General features: G+C 40.3%; 1 protein-coding gene and 1 long non-coding RNA gene across 9 annotated transcripts in view; both read left to right on the forward strand.

Annotated features, from left to right (window-relative positions):
• Positions 1 to 9,393, forward strand: part of arhgef7a (Rho guanine nucleotide exchange factor (GEF) 7a) — a 78,778-nt gene extending 69,385 nt beyond the window's left edge. For all 4 annotated transcript variants that reach the window (XM_034694207.1, XM_034694205.1, XM_034694206.1 and 1 more), the window contains exons 16-21: positions 648 to 869; positions 974 to 1,067; positions 1,591 to 1,680; positions 6,488 to 6,587; positions 8,728 to 8,782; positions 8,885 to 9,393. In XM_034694207.1, coding sequence (XP_034550098.1) covers positions 648 to 869; positions 974 to 1,067; positions 1,591 to 1,680; positions 6,488 to 6,587; positions 8,728 to 8,782; positions 8,885 to 9,007 — 684 coding nt within the window. In that variant the 3' untranslated portion in view covers positions 9,008 to 9,393. The remainder of the gene's footprint in view (positions 1 to 647; positions 870 to 973; positions 1,068 to 1,590; positions 1,681 to 6,487; positions 6,588 to 8,727; positions 8,783 to 8,884) is intronic.
• Positions 9,394 to 13,137: 3,744 nt separating this feature from the next.
• LOC117820821 overlaps positions 13,138 to 25,116 on the forward strand; it is a 107,524-nt gene continuing 95,545 nt past the window's right edge. For 3 of the 5 annotated variants that reach the window (XR_004632847.1, XR_004632848.1, XR_004632850.1), the window contains exons 1-3: positions 13,138 to 15,762; positions 15,837 to 15,891; positions 16,139 to 16,247. This is a non-coding gene — a long non-coding RNA (uncharacterized LOC117820821). The remainder of the gene's footprint in view (positions 15,763 to 15,836; positions 15,892 to 16,138; positions 16,248 to 25,116) is intronic. The other 2 variants (XR_004632849.1, XR_004632851.1) reach the window with 2 other exon arrangements.

Genomic DNA, 25,116 nt, shown 5'->3' on the forward strand with positions numbered 1-25,116 from the left:
ATGTAAACAGAAAGCTTGTTCAGTGTCGGTCTTTTTAACCCTAGACAAGCACTGAAACTCTACTGTAGGTGATAGAATGCTTGTGTATGAGTACCTCCCAAATATAAAATACATCAACTAAAGGCGTTTTTCAACTGCAGGAACTTTACCCCGGAACTAGGGACTGTACCCCTGAACTACTTGAGTTTCGACCGGAGGAACCAGGGTCTAAATTTAGTTCAGTGGTAGATAATCTCCCCCCTGAAAAGCCCCTGTTTGGGGGGTAGTACTTTTCAAAGGTCCCTGGGACTTTCGTTTAACCGTTACAGTGTTTGTGGAGTTTACACAGTTGTTGAAACTCAGAGGGAGTTCCTGGGAATGCATCCAAGTTTAGTTTTTTTATTGGGCTTTCAAAATTTTTAATATAATTTTTTTTCCTCCATACGTCACTGGTCTGATTTGCACAATCTACCCGGGACTTCAGCCCACGGTCAAAACGCAGACAACAATGGGGGCACAGGAACCTTTTAGTTCTAGGGAAAGTATTTCTGGGGGCTAAAAGACCCCGGAACTCTTGGTCCAAATGCACCATAACACCTTGAAGACTGAACAATCTTTTTTTGTGATAACATTTTCTTAAATATGCTGTTTTGTGTTTCGTCCCTCAGCTACCATCCCACCCTCTCACCCCATCCCGGCATGCTGAGGGGAGATCCATGACGGTGGCTCCCACCTACCACACCCTGCCTCACCCGTCCTCACACGGCACGTCTCACAGCACCATGATGTGGGGTCCACTGGAGCCACCCAACACCCCGAAACCCTGGAGCCTGAGCTGTTTGCGGCCCGCGCCTCCTCTACGTCCCTCTGCAGCCCTCTGTTACAAAGAGGTGAGGGATCCTGTGTGTTTATTAAGATAAGACCCTTTCATGTGTTTTTTTGGTTTGCATTGCTTTTCTAATTCACATTCTATCGTTGCCACCTCCACATACAGGATCTCAGTAAAAGCCCTAAGAGTGTGAAGAAGCTCCTTCCTAAGCGTAAGCCTGAAAGGAAACAGTCTGAGGAAGAATTTGCCTTGAGGAAGAGTATGTTCAAATTCTTGTTCTTTGTTTTGTTGTCGATTTAGATATTTTTTTTAGAGTGGTTCAGTGTGACTTTTTGGTGAAAGTTTTATCTGCTTACCAAGAGCTAGATGGGAGAATCAATATCACAATCATTTCTGCACTAAGATAAGTCCAAGCCTCTTCCTGAATGGACAGCTGAAGCCCTGCTCAGCTCAATTCCTCAGTCTAGGCTTAGGAGCATTGATCAGTTGTAGCTCTTTGCACAATGTTGTATACATTTTAAACAAATAATGAATGTCTTTATCATTGCCTACTATTTTTTGTATAAGGTTGAGCACATATTAACTCTTTTTTTATGGTGCTTTATCTTCTCACTCTCAGCAAAAAGGCTAATAAGAACACTTCCCTAAATGTTTAACTATTTGTCATTGCTTCAGATGTTTTGATTTTTTTGTATAGTATGAGGTAAGCAGTGGTCAGAGAGAGAAAGTTCTGCAATGATTTCAATTCACACAGAACCTTCTTCCTCCCTCTCTTTCTGCAGGTACTGCTGCTCTGGAAGAAGACGCCCAGATCCTGAAAGTTATTGAGGCGTACTGCACCAGCGCCAAAACCAGGCAGACTCTGAACTCCAGTAAGAAAACACAAAGTCTTACTTTTACATGTGCATGCTAAGAAAACGGGTGCGGTTCAAAAAGTAGCTCTCTGTCTTTGTTGATGCTACACCTGTACTCTATTACTCAATGCCTGTCTTTAACACCGGTGTTCTGAGCTGATCTTTCTAACAGTTTCTTCTTCTGTCTGTTTCTCCTCCACTCCTCACTTTTTGGCATTGTTGTGGTTTTTCTTCTTTTTTCATCATGTTCTTTTTCATCATACTTTTCTGTAATTTTCTCCACACACTCACCTCATCATCCCATCTTGCATCTCTCCTTGGTTTTTATGATTTACCATTTGCTGCATATGCTACCTCTTCCCTCTGCACCACCACTCCTTTTTTTATTTTTTTGCCCAACATTTCCTCCATCCACATTTGAAAAACTTCACCTGGCCCGAGCAGCCTGGCAGGGCACTGACCTGATGCACAACCACGTGCTGGCCGACGTAGACCGGTCCTGCGCGGACCCGCCTGGCCGCCGTAGCAGCGTGTCCCGGCCTGAATTGTCCTCTGACCTTTCGGAGGACTCTGACTACGACTCCATCTGGACCACCCACAGTTACAGGATGGGTTCAGTGCCGCGCAAGAGCTGCATCTCTCACCAGAACTAAAGAACGTACAGTACTGCCACGCTGTACTGTAATGTAACGTACAGCGCGCTTACCTCTTTATCTTCAATGTATTGAAAGAAACTAGATTTTTTTAATTTATCTATTTATTTTCTATTATGAATTTTGTTCATTTTTTGTTAACTTATTTGGTTTATTTATTTTCAGACTTTGTTTTAAGATGTTTTGAGCATCTCCCTGTTGCCTTGCCACTTTCCCTTTTATGTGCCTCCTCTCTTCGTGTAGTTGTCATGCAGTAGGTGTTCAGTAATTAATGTTCATTTATCTTGAATGTGACCACTCCCCTTGTTTGACCATAAAATGTGGCGGACTCTCTCAGCAGGGAGGGCAGGGTTGTTGGAGTGGAATAAAGGGGAGGGATTCCTGAGGGGAGGGAGAGGTGGGGACTGAGCTTTTCCTGTCTGATATTCAGATGTAATTCAGGAACGAGTGTATTCTAATGACCATGTACTACTTCTCTCCAGTATGGTTCTTGAGTATGTATGCTCAAACATAGCACAGATGCCATTCACACATGCACAGGTTCAGGCACCTGCCCCTGTAGCCTAATAACATAGCAGCATGCAAATGAAATATCCAAATTATTTTCATTTAATACCATAGCTGTTTCTCAGTTTAAGTCTCAACTCATGTTTCAAGTGCTTAGCAGGATTCAATTTAACCACACGACCAAAAGCTACTAAAATTCTTTGCTTAATTTTAATAGTCAGTAAAACATAATTATTTTGCTGTAGCTGCTACAGGAAGAGGAGATTATCACATACACTTTACACCTTTTAAGCCAAGCGTTCCTCAGCTACTGGAATAAAAATTATGAATTTAAAGGGTCAGTTCACTCAAATTTCTTTGAAAAACACATTTACACAGACATAGACAAGCCAAAGACCTACCTTTTTAATTGCTTGAATTCTCTACTGCTATACTTTACTTTTTTCTAGATGAGAACAATAAAAAAAACATTAACTGAAAATCCTACGAGCTAAATTGTAATGTTGTAAATGCAGAAAGACGATAAGCTGGTCAATCATTTTTTGAATTTTTAGTGAATTGGCCCATTAATTCTTAATTGTTGATAATTTGCTGTATCGTGTAATCTCCTGAGCATCATTCTTCAAAGACAGATCTTACATCTAGTAATGTTGCTGTCTGTCAGCGGTTCTACAGGGTTACATTTACAAAATAATACATTTACTTAAACTAGGCAAAGCATAAGAGCCTGGTGCTAACAATCTCCAAAACTGCAGCGTCACTGAACTACAGTCCTTTAATGCAAATAATGTTTTTATTTTCTTCAAGTTGAAGAAATTCTCTGACATTTTTTGAATATTATTTTCTTTCTGAGAGTTTGATGAAGCATTGATTCCACTCCAAAATCTGCCTGTTCGAAATGAAGCTGAAGCCAGGAGTAGGTTTGCCTAGCTTAGGACACAGAATGTTAAATGGAGGGAACAGCTAGCATTGCTCATTTCAAGGGAGATAAAGACACCTTCTGAAATCTCTTATCTTAATTTTAAAATATATTTAAAAGATAATACAAATTATATAAAGCTGTGCCCTTTGATGTATCTTTAACCTTAGAAGTGAGCTAGGCTAGCTGTTTAACTCATAGCACTCTTTAAGTTAGCTTGATAACACGTGTCTGAACTCCTGGGCCCGTATGCACGTCCAGCCATTACACAAACCTCACCATTAGTCTTAACGTACTGTTATGGAATGGCCCATTTGGCCGTAGTGTTAGCCGCATGCACGACTGCAAATAATTGGCCAATTAACTAATTGCGCCATGAGAGCGAGGCTGGTGTAAAAAGTCATATGTCCAGAGAACCTCCTGGAAAACCCCTATCCAACAAATTTTAACTGCGAATGCCTACTATGCATAAACAACAATAAACATGGCGAGCCATACCGGTGTGACTGAGAGAAGGTCAAGAAAAAACAAATTTTCAGCAGAAGAAGAAATAGACATTTTATTACAAGATTATAGAATGAACAAACAGCTACTATCAGCAAGTCAATCATCAAAGATAACAAACAAGGATAAAGGGAAAGTTTGGCTTAAGATCTTGAACCGGGTAAATGTGTGTGGTGTTTCTGAGCTCACAGTTGAAGACCTAAAATATAAAATCAGCAACATGAAAGCCATTTTGCGCAACAAGCACCGCCACCAACGTGGTACAGGTAGAGGACTAAACATGCTTAAACGGTAATGCATAAGCACAATGTCTGCCATCCTTTAAACAGCCTAACAGGTGCTTTACCTGCCGTTAGCACCTGTAATGGTGGGGTCTACCGCCATTAAAATGAATGCTTTGTTGGGGCGTTAACCTGGCTCATGCATACCGCTAATCAATTGTTTTTCACCATTAGTACAAACGGGCAGTTTTCATAGCTAATGGCTGGACATGCATACGGGCTCTGCTCTCTACCTAATACAGAATGATTTTTGTAGCAAGACATTACAAAAACAGCACAATAGTTAAAATTAGCAAGGCTAGCTGTTTCTTGTGTTTCCTGTATTTTCACTAAGACAAGCTAACAAGCTGCTCGCTGCAGCTTAATATTTATCGTGAAGACATTAGGGTGGTATCATCTTTCTAAACTCTCAGCAAGAAAGCAAACATGCCTATATTTCAAAATGTTGAACTCTTTCTTTAATGTAATACCTTTTACCAGATTGATAATTTGACATAGTTAGCTCAACGTCAATAACACACCTCCCGTGTGTCACAGTAAACTAGCACCTATGCTACAGCCTCATTAGCCAGACATGGCCTAGTGATGTCTGGCTTGTGTGGTTTCCCATGACTTTTCTTGCATTAATGACTATTTTTATGAAGAAGTATTTTTCCAGTGTTGGTATTAAAAGTACAGGTTGGCATCCATTTAGAGTCTATCTCCTCTTACAGCAAGCAAATATGAATGAGGTATGAAGTATATATTGGTCCATGTTATGGTACTATTTACTGTTTCTGTATTGTATTTATTATTTTATATACAGGCTTTTTTTTATTTTATTTATTTTATTCTGTATGCCAATGTTTACAAAATGATCCCCTGAAGTTTTTTTTTTAATTTTATTGGTATGTATGAAAGTTTACACTGAAAATTATAACATGAAGTGTTTGAATTATTTTGCACAATCATGTAATGGGCCAGTGGGCGTGGGGGATAGAATCTGTTAATTCTGTACTTTCTGTGTGTATGATATAGTCCTAAAGGTAGACTTGAGTATTTAGTGTTACCGTAAAGTAAATGCTCATTTGTAGTGTAAATTCTCACCCTCAGTGTTTTGAAAGCTTTAGGGTAAAAAAAAAAAAAATCAAAAAACCGTAATATTACAGGAAACATTTCTATGTAAACTACTCATTCAACTTCAGAATACTGTCAGAATGGACTTGAAATATAAGAGCACAGTCTCCCTTTCTGTAAATAATAGTTGTCATAGAGAAAGGAAATAAAAGATCCATTATATGAGTATTTGAGCTAAGAATATCACTGTCCTTATATCATGTGCTAAACTTTGTGACAGGTGTATTCTGTGGTCTTAAAGAGAAACTAAAACAAACTGTGGCACAGGCAGGGTGAAGAGACCGACTGTCTTTGACCAACATTGTCGTCTGTGTGCTCTAATGCTGTATTCAGTTTACACATGTGACCACGTCTTATCTGCAAAACAGCGCCTTCAGTGTATTTGTCCAACACGGCTGAAGTGTCCAAGTCCCAAACGCTGTATTATGAGTTTTGAATAAATCTGTCATTTGGTAGACACTGGTATTTTGGTGGTTTATTAGAAAGACTTATCTGATTGTGTTTGATGTGTGTTCTCATTTGGGGAAGATGGTGGAGTTCTCATTAATGTAAAATTGACAGAAAATTGCAATTTGAATGGATTTTTGCTGGATTATCTCAACAGTCTCTCTACTTTTTCCACTTTCCTCTGGCTTGTATCTGATTTCTGCTCCGTGCATGACTAACACTCTTCCAATAATAATTATTGTGCATGTTTGATTCACTTTGATGTGTCACTTGTTCCACTAAAGCAGTTCAGAAAAGCACATCTTCTTACAGAAAGTGACTCACTGCTGGCTCATCTCACTACAAGGTGAGACCTATCACACCACAGATGGTTTTAGTGCTCTTCTGTTTTGATGCAGGACCACGAAAGGAAACAGGGCTTCAAATGATCATCCCTGGGGAGAGGAAAGTCCTGGTGGAGGGTCCCAATCGCAACGGACAGAGTGCAGCGGAAGAGAAGTAAGATAATAGATCACTTGCTTCCCTGCTTTGTTACCACATGTTGTTTATGTTTTATACCCTGCCTGTGGCACCAAGAAGCACATTTGTTCTAGCTGATGCCTGAAGTTTTGTAAAACAACTCACAAATATATTACTTAATTCTTAAAATGCTTTGTAATACTCTAAATCTGATGGCATTGATTTCAAGCATTTCTAAAAACAGGAGTTAGAGCTTTTGTCTAGTAAAAATGATGGCAAGACTGATACTGTTAAATTATTTCTGGGACCCACCAGTTGGACAGTGGCTATGCTGTCAAAATTTTCTCTTTCATGTGGTGGTGACTGTGTATGGTTTGACAAAAGTCTGTACAAAGTATGACGTTATCACTGTGACCCATTGGTTCCTGAAAAGGCGTTTAGAACATAGACATAAAGAGCAGACGCCGCATCGACCGCTACTACCTATTGGCGCTGACGAGCCGTGGGGCCGCCATCTTGGTCCGGTCACCCGCTCCACTCAGTGTAATCTGTTTGGCAGGCGCAATTAAGTGTCAGCGCATTTAATCAATCATAACTCGCTGAATATTAAAATGATTTTCAAGCAGGTTTTTTTTTCTGCAACTGTCATACATGTAGGTATGATACAGGACACATGGTTTTGTGTATTTTGATATTCATAGTGGGCTTAACAGTAATAGAATATTCGGATATGTGATATATGTGATGTATGATAGGTATTTTGCCGCACAGTGCTCTGGCATCTTGAAGTCTCTGCCGCTTCAGTTTACGTTTACACGTAGGATCATGTGTAGGATGACCGGACCAAGATGGCGGCTGTATTTCTTGCGCCCCAGCAGCCAATACGGCATCTACTCTTTATATGTCTATGGTTATGAAGCTCATTTTATTCGGTTGATTGGCTGCCATTTTGGAAACGCTGACTCAACCTCAGTTTGGTGACTGGCAAAAAGTGAACCAGGCTGTCGACATATTTATTCATGCTGGGAACATTTTAACCTTTTATAAGCTTTGCAGTCAGCCTCAAGTGGACTCTCAAGGATCTGCAGTTTTGTGAACTTCTGCATAGGCTTTATTTTTGAACACCGGAGTTTAGCGCTTGAATCAGACTAGAAATCCCAGAAGTTAGAAATGAGTTGGAGTTGTAAAACATCAACAAAAGCATTTACAGTTACCTGTGTATACATGCAGGTTTGCTTTCTTTTTAAAAAGCTCATCAAAAGAAACATTTTTATCAGAATGTTAATGGCTTCTAAAGTTTTATTTCCCCATTGTATTTTCCTCATTTGCTTCTCTCCACCTTGCTATCATATAAATAAGTTAATTCTACTTGCGCCCAAATGAACTGCAAATGGTCATCGAAAGTAACAAATTTTCACCGTCGGGCAGAAACCTTGTATCTCCAAAACCGCTGCTTTCCAGGAAGTAAAAAAACAATGTATTTCACATTACTAAACACTACTTAAGATTCAACCACGAGGTTTGTTTTTAAGACTTTCATCTGTTATATTTGAGATATTTGACAGACTTAAAGGAAGACCCATAGCATTGATCAATGGAAAAAAATTAATATGATTAAATATGGAGATGCAAAGTTTCTGCCGGACAGCAATGAAATTCTTGTTCCTTACAGAATGTTCTTATAAATGCAGATATCAGTTTATGAAGATAAACGTTTGAATGACCTGAAACACTAAAAAACAAAGTTCAATATATTGAAGGAACATTTTCAACACTTTTTTTTAAATTTGTTTTTGTAGTTTTTAAACCTCAATGGAGTACTGCATCAGTTCATTACAACTTTAATGTATTCCACAGCCATAAAATCTTGACAGTGTTATTAGAAAATGCAATGAATATTGATAAACCGACTGCTTTTAGTTTACGCTACAGCTCCGAGTTATTCTGACTGGCTCAAATCTTGTCAAATTTGTCCCATAGAAGCAGTGAAATAACAGTATACGAAAACTTAAATGAAGTACTTGTCTTCCACATCAATACTTGTTGGTAAGCCAATTGCAGTAAATGCAGAGAACGTGAATATATTTATTTGAGTTGTACTTGAAGATACATTTAAAAACATGAACCTGTCAGTCTTATGCACATGACAAATTTGTAACTTTTATCTTTCCAATATAAGGAGCCTGGTGGATGTGGTCTACGCCCTTAGGGATGAGGTTCGAGAGCTGAAACAGGTGAACGAATATAATATTGGTTTTCAGCTACTATCACCGGGTCAGTTTGTCATAAATCTGTATTACAGCAACATAAACGACAGGATTGTTTTAACCTCACAGGATAACAAGAAGATGAAGAGGTCGCTGGAAGAGGAGCAGAGAGCACGGAAGGATCTGGAAAAGGTTGTGAAGAGGGTTTTAAAGAGTATGAATGACCCGACCTGGGATGAGACAAACCTTTGAGGAGCTTGGGCGCCATCTCTACCTGAATATTTAAAAGAAAACTAGATAAAGCATGTATGTGTGGGCTTGCTTGAAATGCACACCATGACACACCTAACTTAAAGCTGTTTATTTCATTGAGAAAGCAGTGAATCCGTCAGCAGGTACTTTTGTGCTTGTCTGAGATGGATGTGTGTGTTTGCTTTAAGATGAGTGTCATTGCTGCCTGTCTGGTTTGGTGATTAAACACAGGAATCACTGTGGAAGTGCTGAACAGGCATGACCATCTATTCCATGATTACATTCCTAGAAACATAAGGAGATTACACTCAACCCGCAGTGTATCCATCACTACAACATTCATCATCAGTGTCTTTGGATGTGTTCAATAAAGCTGCAGAACCATTCAAGAGAAATCCTCTGTTTACACAAATGTATGCTGTCCAGTGGTACATATATGGTACGTTAATGGTGTCAGTGGTCACAGATGGCCTTGGACAAGTCTTAACTTTAACCATACCATTTCATAACCTTCCCTTATGTTATTTAATTTTTTTTAATAATAATTGTATGAATTTCCTTTGGTGTCTTTCTTTGGCTAAGGCTTAGCCTGTTGTTTCTAGGCTAAGTGAAGCTTTTTACAGGAAACTCTTAAGTGTCTGTTTTATTTTATTTTATTTTATTTTGCCTTTTTTTCGTTTTGTTAACTTGACTTTCTCTCTAGCCATTCTAGAGAATTGTACAGATATTGAACTTGTACTGTATAATGTAAATACTGCTTAAAGATGAGCCTTTTGTCCTCGGGGGGGGGGGGAATAAAGGTGGTTTTAAAATAATGTTTTTGAGTCACTGCTCAGTCTTCTGCATCATTACAAAGAAATAGTAAAACTGTGCTTTATGTTTTTTCAGCTGAAACACTGAAAACACAAAAACATCATGACTAGATAAGCATGTAGGTTAGGGGGCAATTCTAGTAGAGAATACTTGAACACTATTTGCATATAAAATCAAATGTGATAATTTTCCCAACTATAGTGAGTAGGCTACAACTATAAAACAGACCTATGGTTTTAGAGTCTTATACAACTATTTAGTAGCATAATACCTTGGTAAAATGAGAAAAAATAATGAAAATGGAGCCTAACTTTCGGTTAGTTTGCCCAAAAAGTCTCACAAGAAACTGCAGCTTGTTCAAAACGCTGCTGCCAGAGTTTTAATAAGGAAAAAGAAAACTGATCACATAACCGCTCTTCTTAAAACTCTGCACTGGCTCCCTGTTTAATTTAGAATTGATTTTAAAGTTATTGTACTTGTTTTTAAAGCTCTTATCAGCCTCGCTCCTCTGTACATCACTGATCTCCTGTCATTTTATGTTCCAACCCGATAACTGAGGTCCTCAATGCTTCCCTTTTAAATGTTCCTCTTGTGTCTCACACAAAGAGAGAGAGCTTTCTGTTTTTACACCCCTAAGCTTTGGAACTCTCTGCCTCTGGACATTAAAACGGCAAGCTCTCTGGGTGTTTTTAAAAGTAAACTTAAGACTTACCTTTTTAATCTAGCTTTTAATTTTGAAGTAATTTATTTTTAGCCCTGGACTGCATTATTTTTATTCTTTTAATTATTATTTTAATCAGTATTATTTTATCAATATCTTTTTAATCATTGCTTTAACATATATTTATCTTATTTAATTATCTATTTATTTCTTGAATTCATCTGATCTTGTTAATGCTTCCTTATTTTTAACTTTTCTTTCCACTATTACTTATTTTATTAATTCTACTGTGTTGATTTTTAACTATTTTATTTATAATCATCCCTTTTATAATTTTACCATTGCTGTTGTTTTCTGTCTCTCTGTTATTCTGTGAAGCACTTTGGGCTGCATGTTTTAATGTATCAAAGGTGCTATATAAATAAAGTTGAGTTAGTTCAGATATCAAACGTGAGTGATTTTGAAAAGTTTATATTATTCTGTCACCAAAGTTTAGAGGGTTAGAAGCAAACTAATTTAAGGAAGTGAGATAAGGCTTCTTAATTTTAGGGTATTTGTAATGTTAATGCTTTGAAAGTGCTTTATAATCGTTTTTTTATTCTTTAGGTAGGCACTAGTTTGGACCGAACCACTCATTGTACTACTCCGCTTGCTCGTGACACATTCCAGGTGCTGCAATTCAGATCAAACGCCTCTCGCGAAATTGGCGGGAAATCCAAACAGCTTCCGCCTTACATGTGGGCCGTAGCCTGCTTTGTTTTTAATGATGTATTTTAAAGTATGAACACAACCACTTCTCCTTCGGCTACAGTAAAATTTCTACAAACAACAATTTCACTACTATTGCTAGCACGCCATTTCCCTGAATGAGCATTTTATCAAGTTAATTGGTGCTTAGTCTCTGGAATACTGGAAGTTTCAGTCCACCTGCACCTTTTCCAAAACTACCTCACCTGGAATAAGTCAAGGAGAACTGCGCCACATCCTCAAGTTAAGTAGCTGCTGGTTGTACAAACATACTGTTGACTTTACCTTGTTATGGTTCTGCTTAGTTGGTGTTTTTGAACTATAATAATATGAGGCTGAGTTTTGATTGCTGTTCAACAGCTTATGAACTGCATTACATGATATCTGGAACAGTTACCCTTATTAATAGCTGATATTTTGGAATAGATCATCATGTAGCAGAGGCTAAGTGGTAGCTCTACCAAAAGAGATTGCAGGTTCTTTAATGGACTCCAACTTGAGTTGTTCAGTGGTCTCTGGACACTGATATATGAATTTGACATTTCCAATGCTGCAATTATATTAGAAAAACCTGCCTTGTCATTGGCCAGTTGGATTTATATTTTGTCAGTGCACACTGTTATTATTTCTGTGTTGCATGATTGGATATGAAAGTGGTTTTGTTGTATCAAAGCTCATGAGATGCTTTGCTTAGTGCTTTTATGTGTACTTAATAATTGAAGATTTATTGTTAGACTACGTTGCCTAATAACTGGTCATTAAGTGTTTGCTGCTCTTATTATCTCGTATCATTTCTGATGTGCAAAAAGCTGAGTGCCCACTCATGAGCAGATGCTGTGAAGACTTGATTTCACCTGAATCCGGTTTCTCTTATTTATGTTTGATGCAACAAAAAGATTTTGGATTAAAACGCCCCCACATAACTCTTAAACTACAACTTAAAACATTAATATGATGTTCTAGACATGAATGAATGAAAGAATTTGTCTACTGACGCGTGTTTCACTTTCAAAAAAATCGTACGCTTCTAAATGCTCTGTTGCTAGAATGATCACATGGTTGCTAGAAGTCTGTCTGCTAGTTGTTGCAGGTAGTGTACAGGTGCATGCTGTTAAAAAAAAATCTTTTTTTGATATTTAAAAAAAAAAAGAACTTTCATATTCATTGAAAAGTGAAATATTTCAAGCCTTTTTTAAATGTTGGGGTTAGCTCATGGAAATCAGATCTCAAATTATCAGGATATTTCCTAAGACTAATCTGAAACAAAGGTTTTATGATAAAGAAATGTCCAACTTCTGAGGAGCGTCCATCACTGGATTGGGACTCCTTTCCCACAAATATCTACATTGATGCAGCATGGCATGGAGGCGATCAGTCTGTGGCATTAAAGCTAAGGTTGTTTTTATAGCCGCCTTCACGTCATGTTTATTTTTGGCTCATGTGTTTCTCATCATCCTCTTAACAATACTCCATAGATTATCTGTGGAGTTCAGGCTAGGTCAGTTGGCTGGCCATTCCAACGCAGTGATATGATGGTCAGCTAATCATTTGGCATTTGTTTTGGCACTGCAGGCAGGTACTAATCGCAGACTCACTGTATATATAATGGATGTGGTATCCGGGACATCACCCATCTGTTTCTGAAGCGCTGTTTTGAAGCCGATTGTCGGCGGGAGCCATATTGGAAATTCTGAACTCAACCTAACTGCTGTCAAGCTAGTGTGAGGTAAAGAGGCGGGCTTTGAGTCTCCTCGCCAACAGCTACAGTGTTCCCACCGGTCAATCAAGTCAGCTGTGTCTCATAATGGAAAACTCATAATCTTAATATCTTTGAAATTGCTGCATTATGAAAAAATTCAACCCCCCGTACAGTGTGTGCAGATCGAGAAATGAGCTATCCAGACTACACTCGTTTTTTGTACCAGGCTGTAAACATGTTTATTTCTGCTGTAAAGATCGGCTCTTTAAATTGGTGTTTATGTGGTTTGTGGTACTTCCGGGGGGCCAGCGTCAAGCGGACACTCGAGGAACTGCAGTTTTTAACACTTCTGCATTGGTTTCGATTCACGCAGCCGGAGGTTACTGAGTAAAATCTAGCTAGTCAGCAGATAGAAGCATGAAGGGCTCTAAAACCTCTTTATTGGGTGGCGTTGATACAACACAGGTCTCCCTGTGGACCCTCCTCCTTACCCTCCTAGTGAAGGGTGTCTATGCTGATTTGACATTTGTCCAGAGAGGATCACTCTTCCTGATGACTGTGGTTGCGTGTCCTGAACTCAACTGAGCGATACACTGTATTCAGTTTGAATGGTAATGTACTCAAACTTGAGATGAAATATTCTCATATTTGAAATGTGTTATTACGTTTTTTGATATGCAGTCCATAACTATCAAAATGAATCTACAACAAGTCTGGAAACATTGGAGTTTACTTGTAAACTAATAAAAGTAGTGGACACAGCCTTTTCCACCTGGACTGAAGCTAAATCATGAAAACAACTCATTGTCGTGGTGCTTTGGGCATAAACTCATAAAAAGCAGAGGATAGGCTCATGATATTGATTGCATCTTGTTGTTGACCCAACAATAACAGCACAAGTGTGTAGATGTTTGTGTGTATTTGTGCCTCCTCTTTTTGTAACAACTAGCCTTTTGAAATCCATTGTGTTTCCTGATAATCGTGACAAGCTTTGTCGGGGGAGATGATCCCTTTCTGCTGCTGTTGCATGAATAAGCGCAGATGTCAACCTTTTCACTGTGACTCTCACCTTGTCCACTCATTAGTAATGAAAACAGTGGCCTTTGTTTCTTGTTGAATATTCTTTCATAGGAAACAAAAGCGTGGTTCTCATTCATCCTGTGTGGAGCAGATCTGGGACGATAAAGCCCGGCCAGTGCTGTCACACTCTGACCTCGTTGGTCCGACTCTTGCACAGTTTTGTGGCGAGCCGACTGACATTCAGTCTCTGAAATAATGAACTGAGAGGGGAAAAGAGTCACGGCTCTGGGACTGCGAGGTGTACCTTGATCTCTCTGCTGATTCATCCAGGTGGAGGAACACACATAAACACACATTTCATGGACTCCATATTTCCTTTATTCCACCAATACTTTACCAAGTCAGTTCTTCTTCCCGTCAAGTGTCTGTTAGGTGAGAAACGTGTGAAATGAAGAAGCAGACGTGTTTTATCAAGTCTGACCTGCCCCAGCCCTTCTTCCTTCTCTCTGCCTCTTTCTTCCTCCCGGGATGGAGTGACAGCCTGTCACTGTGGGCGCTCCACAATACGCCTCAGACCCCCCGACTATTGTGGCGCTCAGAAAAAGCATCAAGGTCTTCCTCTCTCTTCGCGTTCACTCTTTTCTCTCTCTTTTCAAAGCAGAGAATCAATCAGCTGTACACACACACACATGCATACACACTTCTTTCCCCTTCCATCTGTCTATTCAGCAGCCAGTGATCATTTAGACTTGACATGTATTGTGAAAAACTGAGCTGCTCTGCCTCTTTCTTCTTCTCTTTCTTTCACTCCCTTTCTCTTTCAACTGTCTGTCATTAATGTCCAGGTCTTACAATATACGAACAGAGGAGGAGAAGAAAGCGAAGAGTGAGGGATGAATTGATGGATGGGAGGATAAGCACTCAGTGTCCTTTCTTTAAAGATTTGTTATTGTACAGTACTGTCTCCCAGTCATTTTTGGTTGGTGTTTCAGTCTGAAAGCCCGTCCACGTGCTCTTTTGTATGGGAAAGCAATAAGGCCCCATTGAATGAAGCTGAATGGACCTGCCATCCTTAGGGGCTGAGGCCTGAGGACTCCTATTCTTTAGCCCCCAATCTAATTGGAGCTGAAATGAAATGGAGGTTTCTTATGAAAATAGGCTTTGTTTGGCCGCAAGGCTGGTAATTCATAAACAATAAGCAGGGCCCCATTGTGTAGATAATAATATATTCATGCTGCTGGAGATGGGGAGAAGGCAAAGCAAAGGCTGAGGATATATAAGGAGGATAGGCAGAGACAGAGATGGAGAGTGGAGGGAGAGGAGGAAGGGGAGGAGGAAGACTAATAGCAAATAGTGGGTCAGAGAAAATTGGTAATGGTCGGGTAGCAGCGGAGGACTTATTAGAGGAAGTGAAAGGACTAAAAGTGGGTAGGAGTGAGTGGGAGTTAGGTGAAAGTGACGGGAATAGGAGAGATAGACGAGATGAGAATGAGGCAAGGAGGGAAGGAGGGAGATTGGGGAATGCTTTTGAGTACTGAAGCCTACAGGTGACTGCAGAGGGGGGGAGAAGCCAAGTGAGTGAGAGGATCTTCAAAATAGAATAAGGTTGCAGAAGGGAAAACCTGCGTTGGATGTGAGAGTGGTGGAGCTGATGGAGTGGATTGGTCAAGTGCAGAGATGGAGCAGAGCAGAGCAGCACTAACAGGGGAGCGAGCGGAGGGGAGGAAGAGGAGACCGGCGTGTCAGCGGAGGAATAAAACTGACAGGAAGCTTTTCACTGACTGGAGACGCGGTGGCTTGCTGGAAGAGGAACAGGTGAGCCTTCATTACACTTTGCTGCATCAGTCCATCTGGATTATCTCTCACTGTTATCATCTGTAATCTCACAGGTCAGAGACGCGTCTCGAAGAGGATCCTGAGCTGAGACTCTACACTCTCTAAGAAGTGAGTTTCTCTGTTCGACACTCTCATACAGCGGGACTATAAAAGTGCTGGACTTAAGTGCTCTGTGGAGTGATGGACTGACCGAAGAGGGACCCTGCTTCCTGTATCTGCTGCTCTGAGCTGTTACAGTTCACGTTACAGGCTTTTGGGTTATGTTATTGGAGAGGGACTGGAGACTGGACACTGGAGACAACTATTCCTTGGACTTTCCATTGACTCTCTGTTTCTCCGTTTGTTCTCTGGACAGAGTTTTGTGACAGTGGAGGGAGCGGAAGATGATGAGGACATGGATGCAGAACTCAAATTGTAAAAACACATCTGAATTGATTGCACTGCTTGAGACATCTTGACTAATGGTGAGTGATTTGAAATGTCGTTCTTTGGGGTGGACTGTGAGTTTGTGTCTGGAGTGTTTACTCACTTCTAAACTGACGGCAAAGAACTATTCTGCATATGCACTCTGTAGGAGAATAGCATCATTCATGAAAATGTCAAATGTAAGAAGTGATGCATGTGGTCAGCAAAAAATAAGTGATTCATTCAGACCAATGCAACTTCTCAGCAGTGTTCAGGTCACTAAGGTAGGCAGGACATCAAACAGGACAACTCTGAGAGCTGAATCAGGCTTTAAAGGGAAACAACATTTAAAGTTGTATTTACAATGCTTTACAATGTGTGTGCATGTGTGTTTGAAGCTCTCCTCTTCACTTTGAATCCATGTACACAATTTAGCTCATCTAAATAACTTGTTTTTGATTAGTTATGGTGTTACAGAAATATAGGCATCACTTTGTATCCTGTTATAAAGCACAGCACATCACTTCCTTTACACTCGCAGCTCATACAGGAGGAGTAAAATGCTCTTTAATATTAAGCGGTGTTACCTGACTGTCTTGGCCATAAGGTGGTGGTATTCACTTAGATCCAAACGCATGTGATCCAAGACACCTGACATTGACAGTTCTGCGGTTTGGCCACAAGATGTCAGTACTGATCAACCTATAATCCCGAACTGCTGCTCTTCTTGGTATTTAGCCATTCGACCACATACAGCTGAAAGTGTGTGCTGATATTCTCCCATTTAATGTCCCTACTGAAACACATGCTGTTTATTTAAACTATAACAGATCTAACATTGAAGATTTAAACTAAACACTCGGATTTAATTCCACAACATCATGCTTATACTCTTCGGCTTCAGTTTATTTTTTAATTTAAAGTGTCACTTTTCAAATTTTCTAAAATCTCCTGGAAAAAACAGAAACATCCTCCAGGTTATTGCCTCTGCTGAGTGTCAAACTGAATCCCCACTGAATGCAACAGCAAAGGTTCTTCATAGTTTCTGTTACCACGAGATGGCAATCACACATAATGTAAACCCTCTGATCTGTCTGAACGTGTGTAACTGTGTGCGTGTGTTTGTTTGTTTCCAGTGAGCATGGATGCATGCTTCTGCATTTCAGCAGATGTCTTTACACCAGTATTTTGGATTCATTTGACTCCCCCCTGTCCGTTTCTGTCTGAGTGTGTCTTGTTATTAAGCTGCAGTACTTAGTGAATGTATCAGAGCGAACTGAGGTAGTGGATGTCCCCCCCCCCCCTGCTGTAGGTCCTTGTTTGTTTTGTTTATTTGCATGCAGCAAAGTGGTTGCTGGCGGTGCTGGTCACTACAAGTGGCTGGCATTTGAAGCCTTGGTAATCAGGCTGCGGGCAAACTGGGTGGCAGAGCTCCGAATGGTTTGCTGGAGATTATCCCAAAATTATCCATGAATTATCCCCGAGAATTACGCCATTCCAGTCAGGCCTTGTCCATTGATGGGACCGGGAAGAGGGAGAGTGTTGGAAGAAGGAGAAGAAGAAGTGTGTGTGTTGTATGCTTTGTCGGGGAGGGGGGGGGGATTTGGATGGAGCAGTGTTGGTGTCATGCAGCCCGTATTTCTGTGTGTGTGCCCTGTAATGATTCTGGCAGTGTTGTTACATTGGGGTAATGGAGCATGTTATCCACATCAAACAGCTATTAGCAGCAGATTTTACTCATAAAATTACGAGTTACAGCGAGAGGAAGAAACATGTAATAATCGCACATCACCAACTTGTTACCTTATTTCTATTTTACTTTGTCAAAAAGTGTTTTTTTTTTTAAGTAATCTTGCACTAAAAAGAGACGACTATGCTCCGATCTCACGCAGCAGAAGTTTGGAGTCCTGTCAGGTAACTACTAAACTATCATCAAACCCCCTAAAATCTTCAACAAACTGCTGTGTGAATGTTGTGTATTTCAACACTGCCATAAGAGGTCTTCATTCCCAGAGCTCCAGGTTTTTCATGCCATTTGGAGGATTGTATTAAAATCATTTCTGTGCGGCTGCTGTCACTGCACATTTGTGCTGTCATTAAGTCTGGGCAGATAGGAGGGACTAGTCGCCTGCTTGTGTGCGGCTGCTGAAGCCGCAGGAGATGAATAGTGCTGGTGAACCTCTCTGCGATAAGTGTTGGGTAAACGGGTCAGTGGATTGTCCTCTGAGGCTCAATCTGAGCTATTTTCCCTGACTGAGAACACAAATTATCCGTTGTATTCATCCCGTAAACAGACCACCAGTGGCGCAGACTCCACATAGTTTGTTGTGGCTTGGTCATCCTGTTTTCTTGTGCTTTGGCTGAAAACACAACTGTGTGTACATGTGAACCAAAATACTGGGATAACACACGCTTCTCACCCACTCAACAACAGAGTCCGAATGCGGCGCTGGCTGACAGATTAGAGCGGAACTATTGAGGAAAACAATTACATGTAGAGCAGGTACAAGTGGAGGATCAAAGAGAAACACACACACACACACACACACACACACACACACACACACACACACACACACACACACACACACACACACACACACACACACACACACACCGCTGAGGCAGAGGAAAAAAACGCTGCAACGCGAAAGAGGTGAAGGAAGGAGAGGCCAAGGTGGTTAAAGGTTAAGTACTCCCCTTTTTTGGATGCTGTACTTCCTGCGGAGCCTTGTTCCTTGACCCGTTGTTAGAGGAGGGAGGTAAAAAAAAAAATTTGGAGAGAGGGAAGGAAGGGAGAAAAGGCTAAAGCTGCATGTGAGGTTTGCAAGGTGAGAGGTGGAAGAGCTAAAATAGGAGGAGTATTTGCCTCTGACTGATGGGGAACAATTGGACCCGCAAGGAGGCACACAGGCACACACACACACACACACACACACACACACACACACGAGATGCAGAAACAAAAAAATGGACATTCACATACAAACACACATACACACGTGCACACACACATGCACGCACTTAGAACTACAGTCCCAGCGGGCTATGAACTTCAGTGCAGTTGTTGCCATGGCGATACACTGAGTTGCTGACCCCCCGACTCCATTTTTCCTGCCGCTTTGCTATTGAAAGAGATGATTGACAAGTGTCCAAATGTCAGCCGACCCAGCCGGCCACACAGATAGGAGGGGGTTGGGTTGGTGTGTGTGTGTGTGTGTGTGTGTGAGAGAGGAGGGGGGGGGGGGTGTAGCCATTTTATGCTATGTTCATTCACAGAGCAGGAAAGGTGTGTGAGTGTCTGTGTGTGGATACTTGCATGTGTGGAAACATATATTTAATGCATTAAATGTTTGTTGTTAACACTATAAAAGTACTTATATAGCGATCAGGGTGAATTGTATGGACCCCCTGATGCTGAGGATACATTTAACAAACAAATTGCCACACACACACACACACACATACACTCACACATACACACACACACACTCACAGAGACACACATGCATTGTAACTGTTGTATTAACCTGCACAAAGAAAGCCTCCAAATAAAGCCCCTTTGAACGCAAGACAAGGTCGTATATTTGTTTGTCTTAAAGCAGCACTGATAACACACTCACTAAGAATCCACATTTGTTGGTGGCAGCCAATCGAGTTCTCAGTGTTCAGCTCTCTTGTGCTGTGTGTAGATTTATGTGCACGGTCCTGATGCACAGAATCTACATTAAAGAAGCCCAGATATTACAAACAGGAGTCTACATGCAGCGACTAGTCATGCACAATCAACTCCATGTAGTCTCAAATGTTGTTTTTTTTGCTTATTTCTGTATATCCCCCCCTCCCCTCCCCACTGCCTGTACCTCTGCTTTTTGTGTGCTCTCTCTCCTCCTTTCTCACCGTCTCATTGTCCGCAGGCTTAAAGGGATCGGCCTTATCTTGATCACCCACAGCAACACATTAACCTCTCCTCTCTTATCTCTACACTGGTCATTAGTGCCAAAACCCTTAACGTCCTATTGACAAGGGGCACCCAACTCTGTCTGTGTGTGTGTTTTTTGTGTGTGTGTGTGTGTGTGTGTGTGTGTGTGTGTGTGTGTGTGTGTGTGTGTGTGTGTGTGTGGGTGTGTGTGTGGGTGTGTTGAGTTATCGTAGGTGACATGCAGCTGAGATCTTGCTGAGTTGGTGATCTGAGGCGATAACATTATTAGCCTGTGTGTGTGTGTGTGTGTGTGTGTGTGTGTGTGTGTGTGTGTGTGTGTGTGTGTGTGTGTGTGTGTGTGTGTGTGTGTGTGTGTGTGTGTGTGTGTGTGTGTGTGTGTGTGTGTGTGTGTGTGTGTGTGTGTGTGTGCGCGCGCAAAAGAGACTGAGGGTGAAAAGAGCTGCATATGTCTTGTGGTTATATTTACGATTAGGAGACATCACACTAAAATGAAGTTGTTGATGGTGTTTATTTTTGTGCTTGTCTTGCCTTTTTTAGCAGTGTGTACATTTTCAAAGCATCTCATGGTAAGTTTCTGATTCATTTAGAAGAGATATTGACTTTTTCTATGCTAAACGTGGAGTCGTTTCAGAAGGAAATCTTGATTGACGCTCTCCTCCCACCTGCAGTAAAATGTAATCATTCAGAAGCTTGCCACCAGTTTTACTCTGAGGTAATTTAGAAAGTATTGAGGGCCCATAAAATGTACTTCCTGCCTCTAATGCGGCAGTATTGGTGTTGAATGGGTTACTCTATTCGCTGCTGATGGAGCGTCACACTTCAGCTCAGTCAAACAGCTGTCAACAGCGAGTGTATCTCAAATGAAATCAATTCAATGATATCATAGTTTGACACGCAGCAATCAAATCTCTTATAGAAGTAATACCAGCACCTGATTTAAACACTTCTCACGCATTGGAAGGGCTTTGAACTGCAACAACAAAATATACGTTCATATAAATCCTGTCATTCAATACTTTAATCCGCTCAGGGTCACAGGTGCTTCAAATATTGTCATTTTAAATAAAGAGGAATAATACTGAATAGAATATGTTAATGTCTCTTTTGCAGACATACTATAAAATCATTAAACCGCATTCATTCTGGCGGAAAAACAAAATCACATTTCTGCTGATACATGTCATAGAGGCAGATTGTAAGTATTTATTTTCGAGTTAAACATGAGCCACTAAATGCAGTACTTATCAGTCTGTCTCTGTCTGTTTTCTGTCTCCTCTCGGCCCTGTGTGTTAGCGGGGCTGACAATCTAACAGGTTAAAAGAATAATTGCAACTCTATTTACCCCAAACAGCCTCTCCTCTGCACATAATTACATCCACACACACACACACACACACACACACACACACACACACACACACACACACACACACACACACACACACACACACACACACACACACACATGTACACACACACACACACATGTACACAGACACACTATCACATACTGAGGCACACTCAGAGAGAGACAGAGAGGGAGAGCGAAAGAGAGAGAGAGGGAGAGAGAGAGAGAGAGAGTCCCTGCACTAATATTTAGGTAGTAACAGTCATGTGTTTGAGTGAACCCTCCTCTTGTCCTCCTCTTCAACGCAGAGCACTGTTAACCACCGGCACTCACTGTGAGAGGAATACACCCCACATTGACCGTACTCATCATGCTGTGGGTGTGGAGGTGTTCAGTTTGTTGTGTGTGTGTGTGTGTGTTGTGTGTGTGTGTGTGTGTGTGTGGTGTGTGTGTGTGTGTGTGTGTGTGTGTGTGTGTGTGTGTGTGTGTGTGTGTGTGTGTGTGTGTGTGTGTGTGTGTGTGTGTGCTCTTTATGAGAGATGTGTTTGTGAAAATATTATGACAGTACCATCCTCCAAGGTGAGGGGCTCTTTAATGGCCGATAACATATCTGTAGTCTATGAAAACACTGCAGATACATACAATGTTTGCTTTCATTTTCAATCAGTCCGTTTTGAGGTTCATTAATCAACCTTAAAATCATAAAAATAAATAGTAATATTAAAATACAGATCCCAGAGGTTAGGGCGAGATATTTTAATCGCTTGTTTGGTACAATAAAAAGATCTCAACCCAAAAGAAAGAGTGTAAAATGATCTAAAACAAATGTTTTACAAATGTTACAAATGTTCTGCTTAACCCTCCTGATATATTGCGGGTCAAATTTACTCTTTTGAAAGTTCAGAAATCCCCCATAAATTGTTAAAAGTATTTTTGGGTATGAATCCTATTCTGCTTGGCTTTATAAGTGAAAACAACATATAAAATGAAAATGGTTGATTTCACATATTTGCAACCCCCCTTGCATGTATATAGATATACTGTTTGTGGGTCAATTTGACCCTGCAGTCAAAGTGGTGGCTGAAAGGGGTCAGAACTATCAAATAAAACATAACAGGAGGGTTAAAAGACAACCTTAAGTGTTGATCATCAAAATGTTGTTTTCTTTTCAAACTAATTGGTAACCGATGCAAAAAATACATATGCATGTTTTATTTACTCTCACTTTTGCTTGTCCTTGATTTGAATGATTTCAGTGCTACTGGCGTGAAACAAGAGTGACTGTGATAACTTAAATTAAGGTTAAATAAAGTTTGCTCAATAGTCAGACTCTAAATCAGCTATGTAGGTCAAACTAAGAGTTTATTCAACCTTTTTTAAACTTAGATTTATTTTGCTTTAGGCAACTTAAACATACATTTACACAACTTACTGCATCTGTTGCTATTGGTTCATGGAATATAATATAACAATAAACAAAACACCAAAAGACATACATTTAAATGAGTGAGTTAATAAAGAAGAGTAAATAATACATATATACATAGAGAGAGATAATAGAAAAGGGAAGGAAAAGAAAAATATAAATAAAAATAAGTGAATAAATGAAAGAAACAAAAAGAGCATTTTACTTCACCGACAAAATCAAGGTAGGGCTCCACCTTCAAGCAAACACATCCCTCTGCAGTCTCACAGAGTATCTTATCTTTTCCATCAGAGTATTTGGAAATTTTGTAGAGTTTTTGATACATATACCATTGTGCTCATAAGTTTACATACCCTGGTAGAATTTGTGATTTTTTTTTGGCCATTTTTCAGAGAATAGAATGATAAGAGAAAAACTTTATTTTCACTCATGGTTAGTGGTTGGGTGAAGCCATTATTGTCAAGCAACTGTGTTTACTCTTTTTATATCATAATGACAACAGAAACTACCCAAGAAGTCATACATTCTGCCATGGTATGTAAACTTATGAGCACAACTGTAGATGAGCAAATATAAATGTTTAGATAAAAATGAATCATATACAGACTAGGGTTGAGTATTGCCAAGAACCTCATGATACGATAGTATCACGATAGTATCACGATAGTATCACGATAGTATCACGATAGTATCACGATATCGCAATATTGTGATATATTGCGATATTCTACACAGTAAACTAAGAATAAATAGGGATGGTGTATAAGTAAATCACACAATATACTCAAAATTGAAAGGGACAAATAAAGTCAAAACTATTTGATTGAAAACAACTTTTCCACTTTATTGTTTTTGAAATACTGAAGTCGTATTTTAGTTCCAACTCGGCTTAATGTGATTTTTTTATTATAACAACAGTATCGATATTAAGAGTTGAAATATCGATATCATATGGGAGGTCAAAGTATCGCGATATATTGCTGTATTGATAGTTTTTCACACCTCTAAAAATAGACGAGTTTGGAAATTATATATATAAAAGCAGATATTGTACTTTGAAAAATCACATACATACAAGTAGTCCAGAATTTCATGTCGAAACCACAAATAGAAACACTGATTTCAATAAACAGATGAGCTATTGCACAATAATGAAGTGTTTTGCATGCAGTTAAGAGAACCTGGTTTATTATTTATGAGTCATGTAATTATTGTGATGCTGTGATGTCTGCTCATATTCAGTTTTCTTAATGATGGATAATCTGCACATTTGACTGTCGTATAATTTGTAGGTCCATTAGATAATCTTGATATAAAAAAACCCCCATGAACTTAATATTAGAATGCAGCTTTGGGTCCTGCTTCCTGAGTCCTGTCTGCAGGTGTTTGATGTCAGCCTGCAGCTCTGTGACGCAGTGCTCGTCTTCAGATATTGGTGGCGCTGCTGCTGCATTCTGATTAATGACTGCTGCGGCTATACCGTGCGGATCCACTCACGGCCCCAGCATTACATTAGGAGACATTATCTAAATACTCAACAAAGTGAAATTGAATTTAGGGCTCCATCTCCAGACCCCCCTCCCCATCCCATCAACCCCCCACACACCCCCCCTCTCCCTTTCCCTCCCCTCCCTTGCTGCTGGTTGAACTGGGCCGCTCTCGGATCCCATTCTCTCCTTATTGTTAAAGCGAGTCGAGCAGCATCCTCTGCTCCTCATCCACTCTCAAATTGAATCAGTCTCAATTTGACCTTTTATGTACCAGAATCTGCTCCAGATGTACAGTATGTGCATGCAAGTAACGCTTGACACGTGTGTGAGTGTGTGTTTGTGTGGTGTGTGTGTGTGTGTGTGTGTGTGTGTGTGTGTGTGTGCCCATATGTGCCCCCGTGTCAGCTCGCATTGCTTACAGTGAAGTGGGAAACAGCATCACCCTATTTGCGGCAGAATAGACCAATTAGTGTTTAGCAAAGAGCAGGAACCCATGTGAATGTGTCATTGATTAGCAGGATTTGGCTAATCATCACATCTCATAAACTCAGCCGCTAATGTCAGCTGGATCTCCTACAGTACGCCTCCTTCTCCTCGCTCAATCTATCCCCTCCATCTCCTCTCCTGCTCCTTTCAGCTCCCTCTTCCCGGCTGTCTTTCCGCACTTGTCTTTTCGCCCCATCTGTCTCCGTCTGTCTTCTCTCCCTTCCTTCCTCTGTTT

The sequence above is a fragment of the Notolabrus celidotus genome, chromosome 10 (genome assembly GCF_009762535.1).
Source record: "Notolabrus celidotus isolate fNotCel1 chromosome 10, fNotCel1.pri, whole genome shotgun sequence".
Classification (NCBI taxonomy): Eukaryota; Metazoa; Chordata; class Actinopteri; order Labriformes; family Labridae; genus Notolabrus; species Notolabrus celidotus.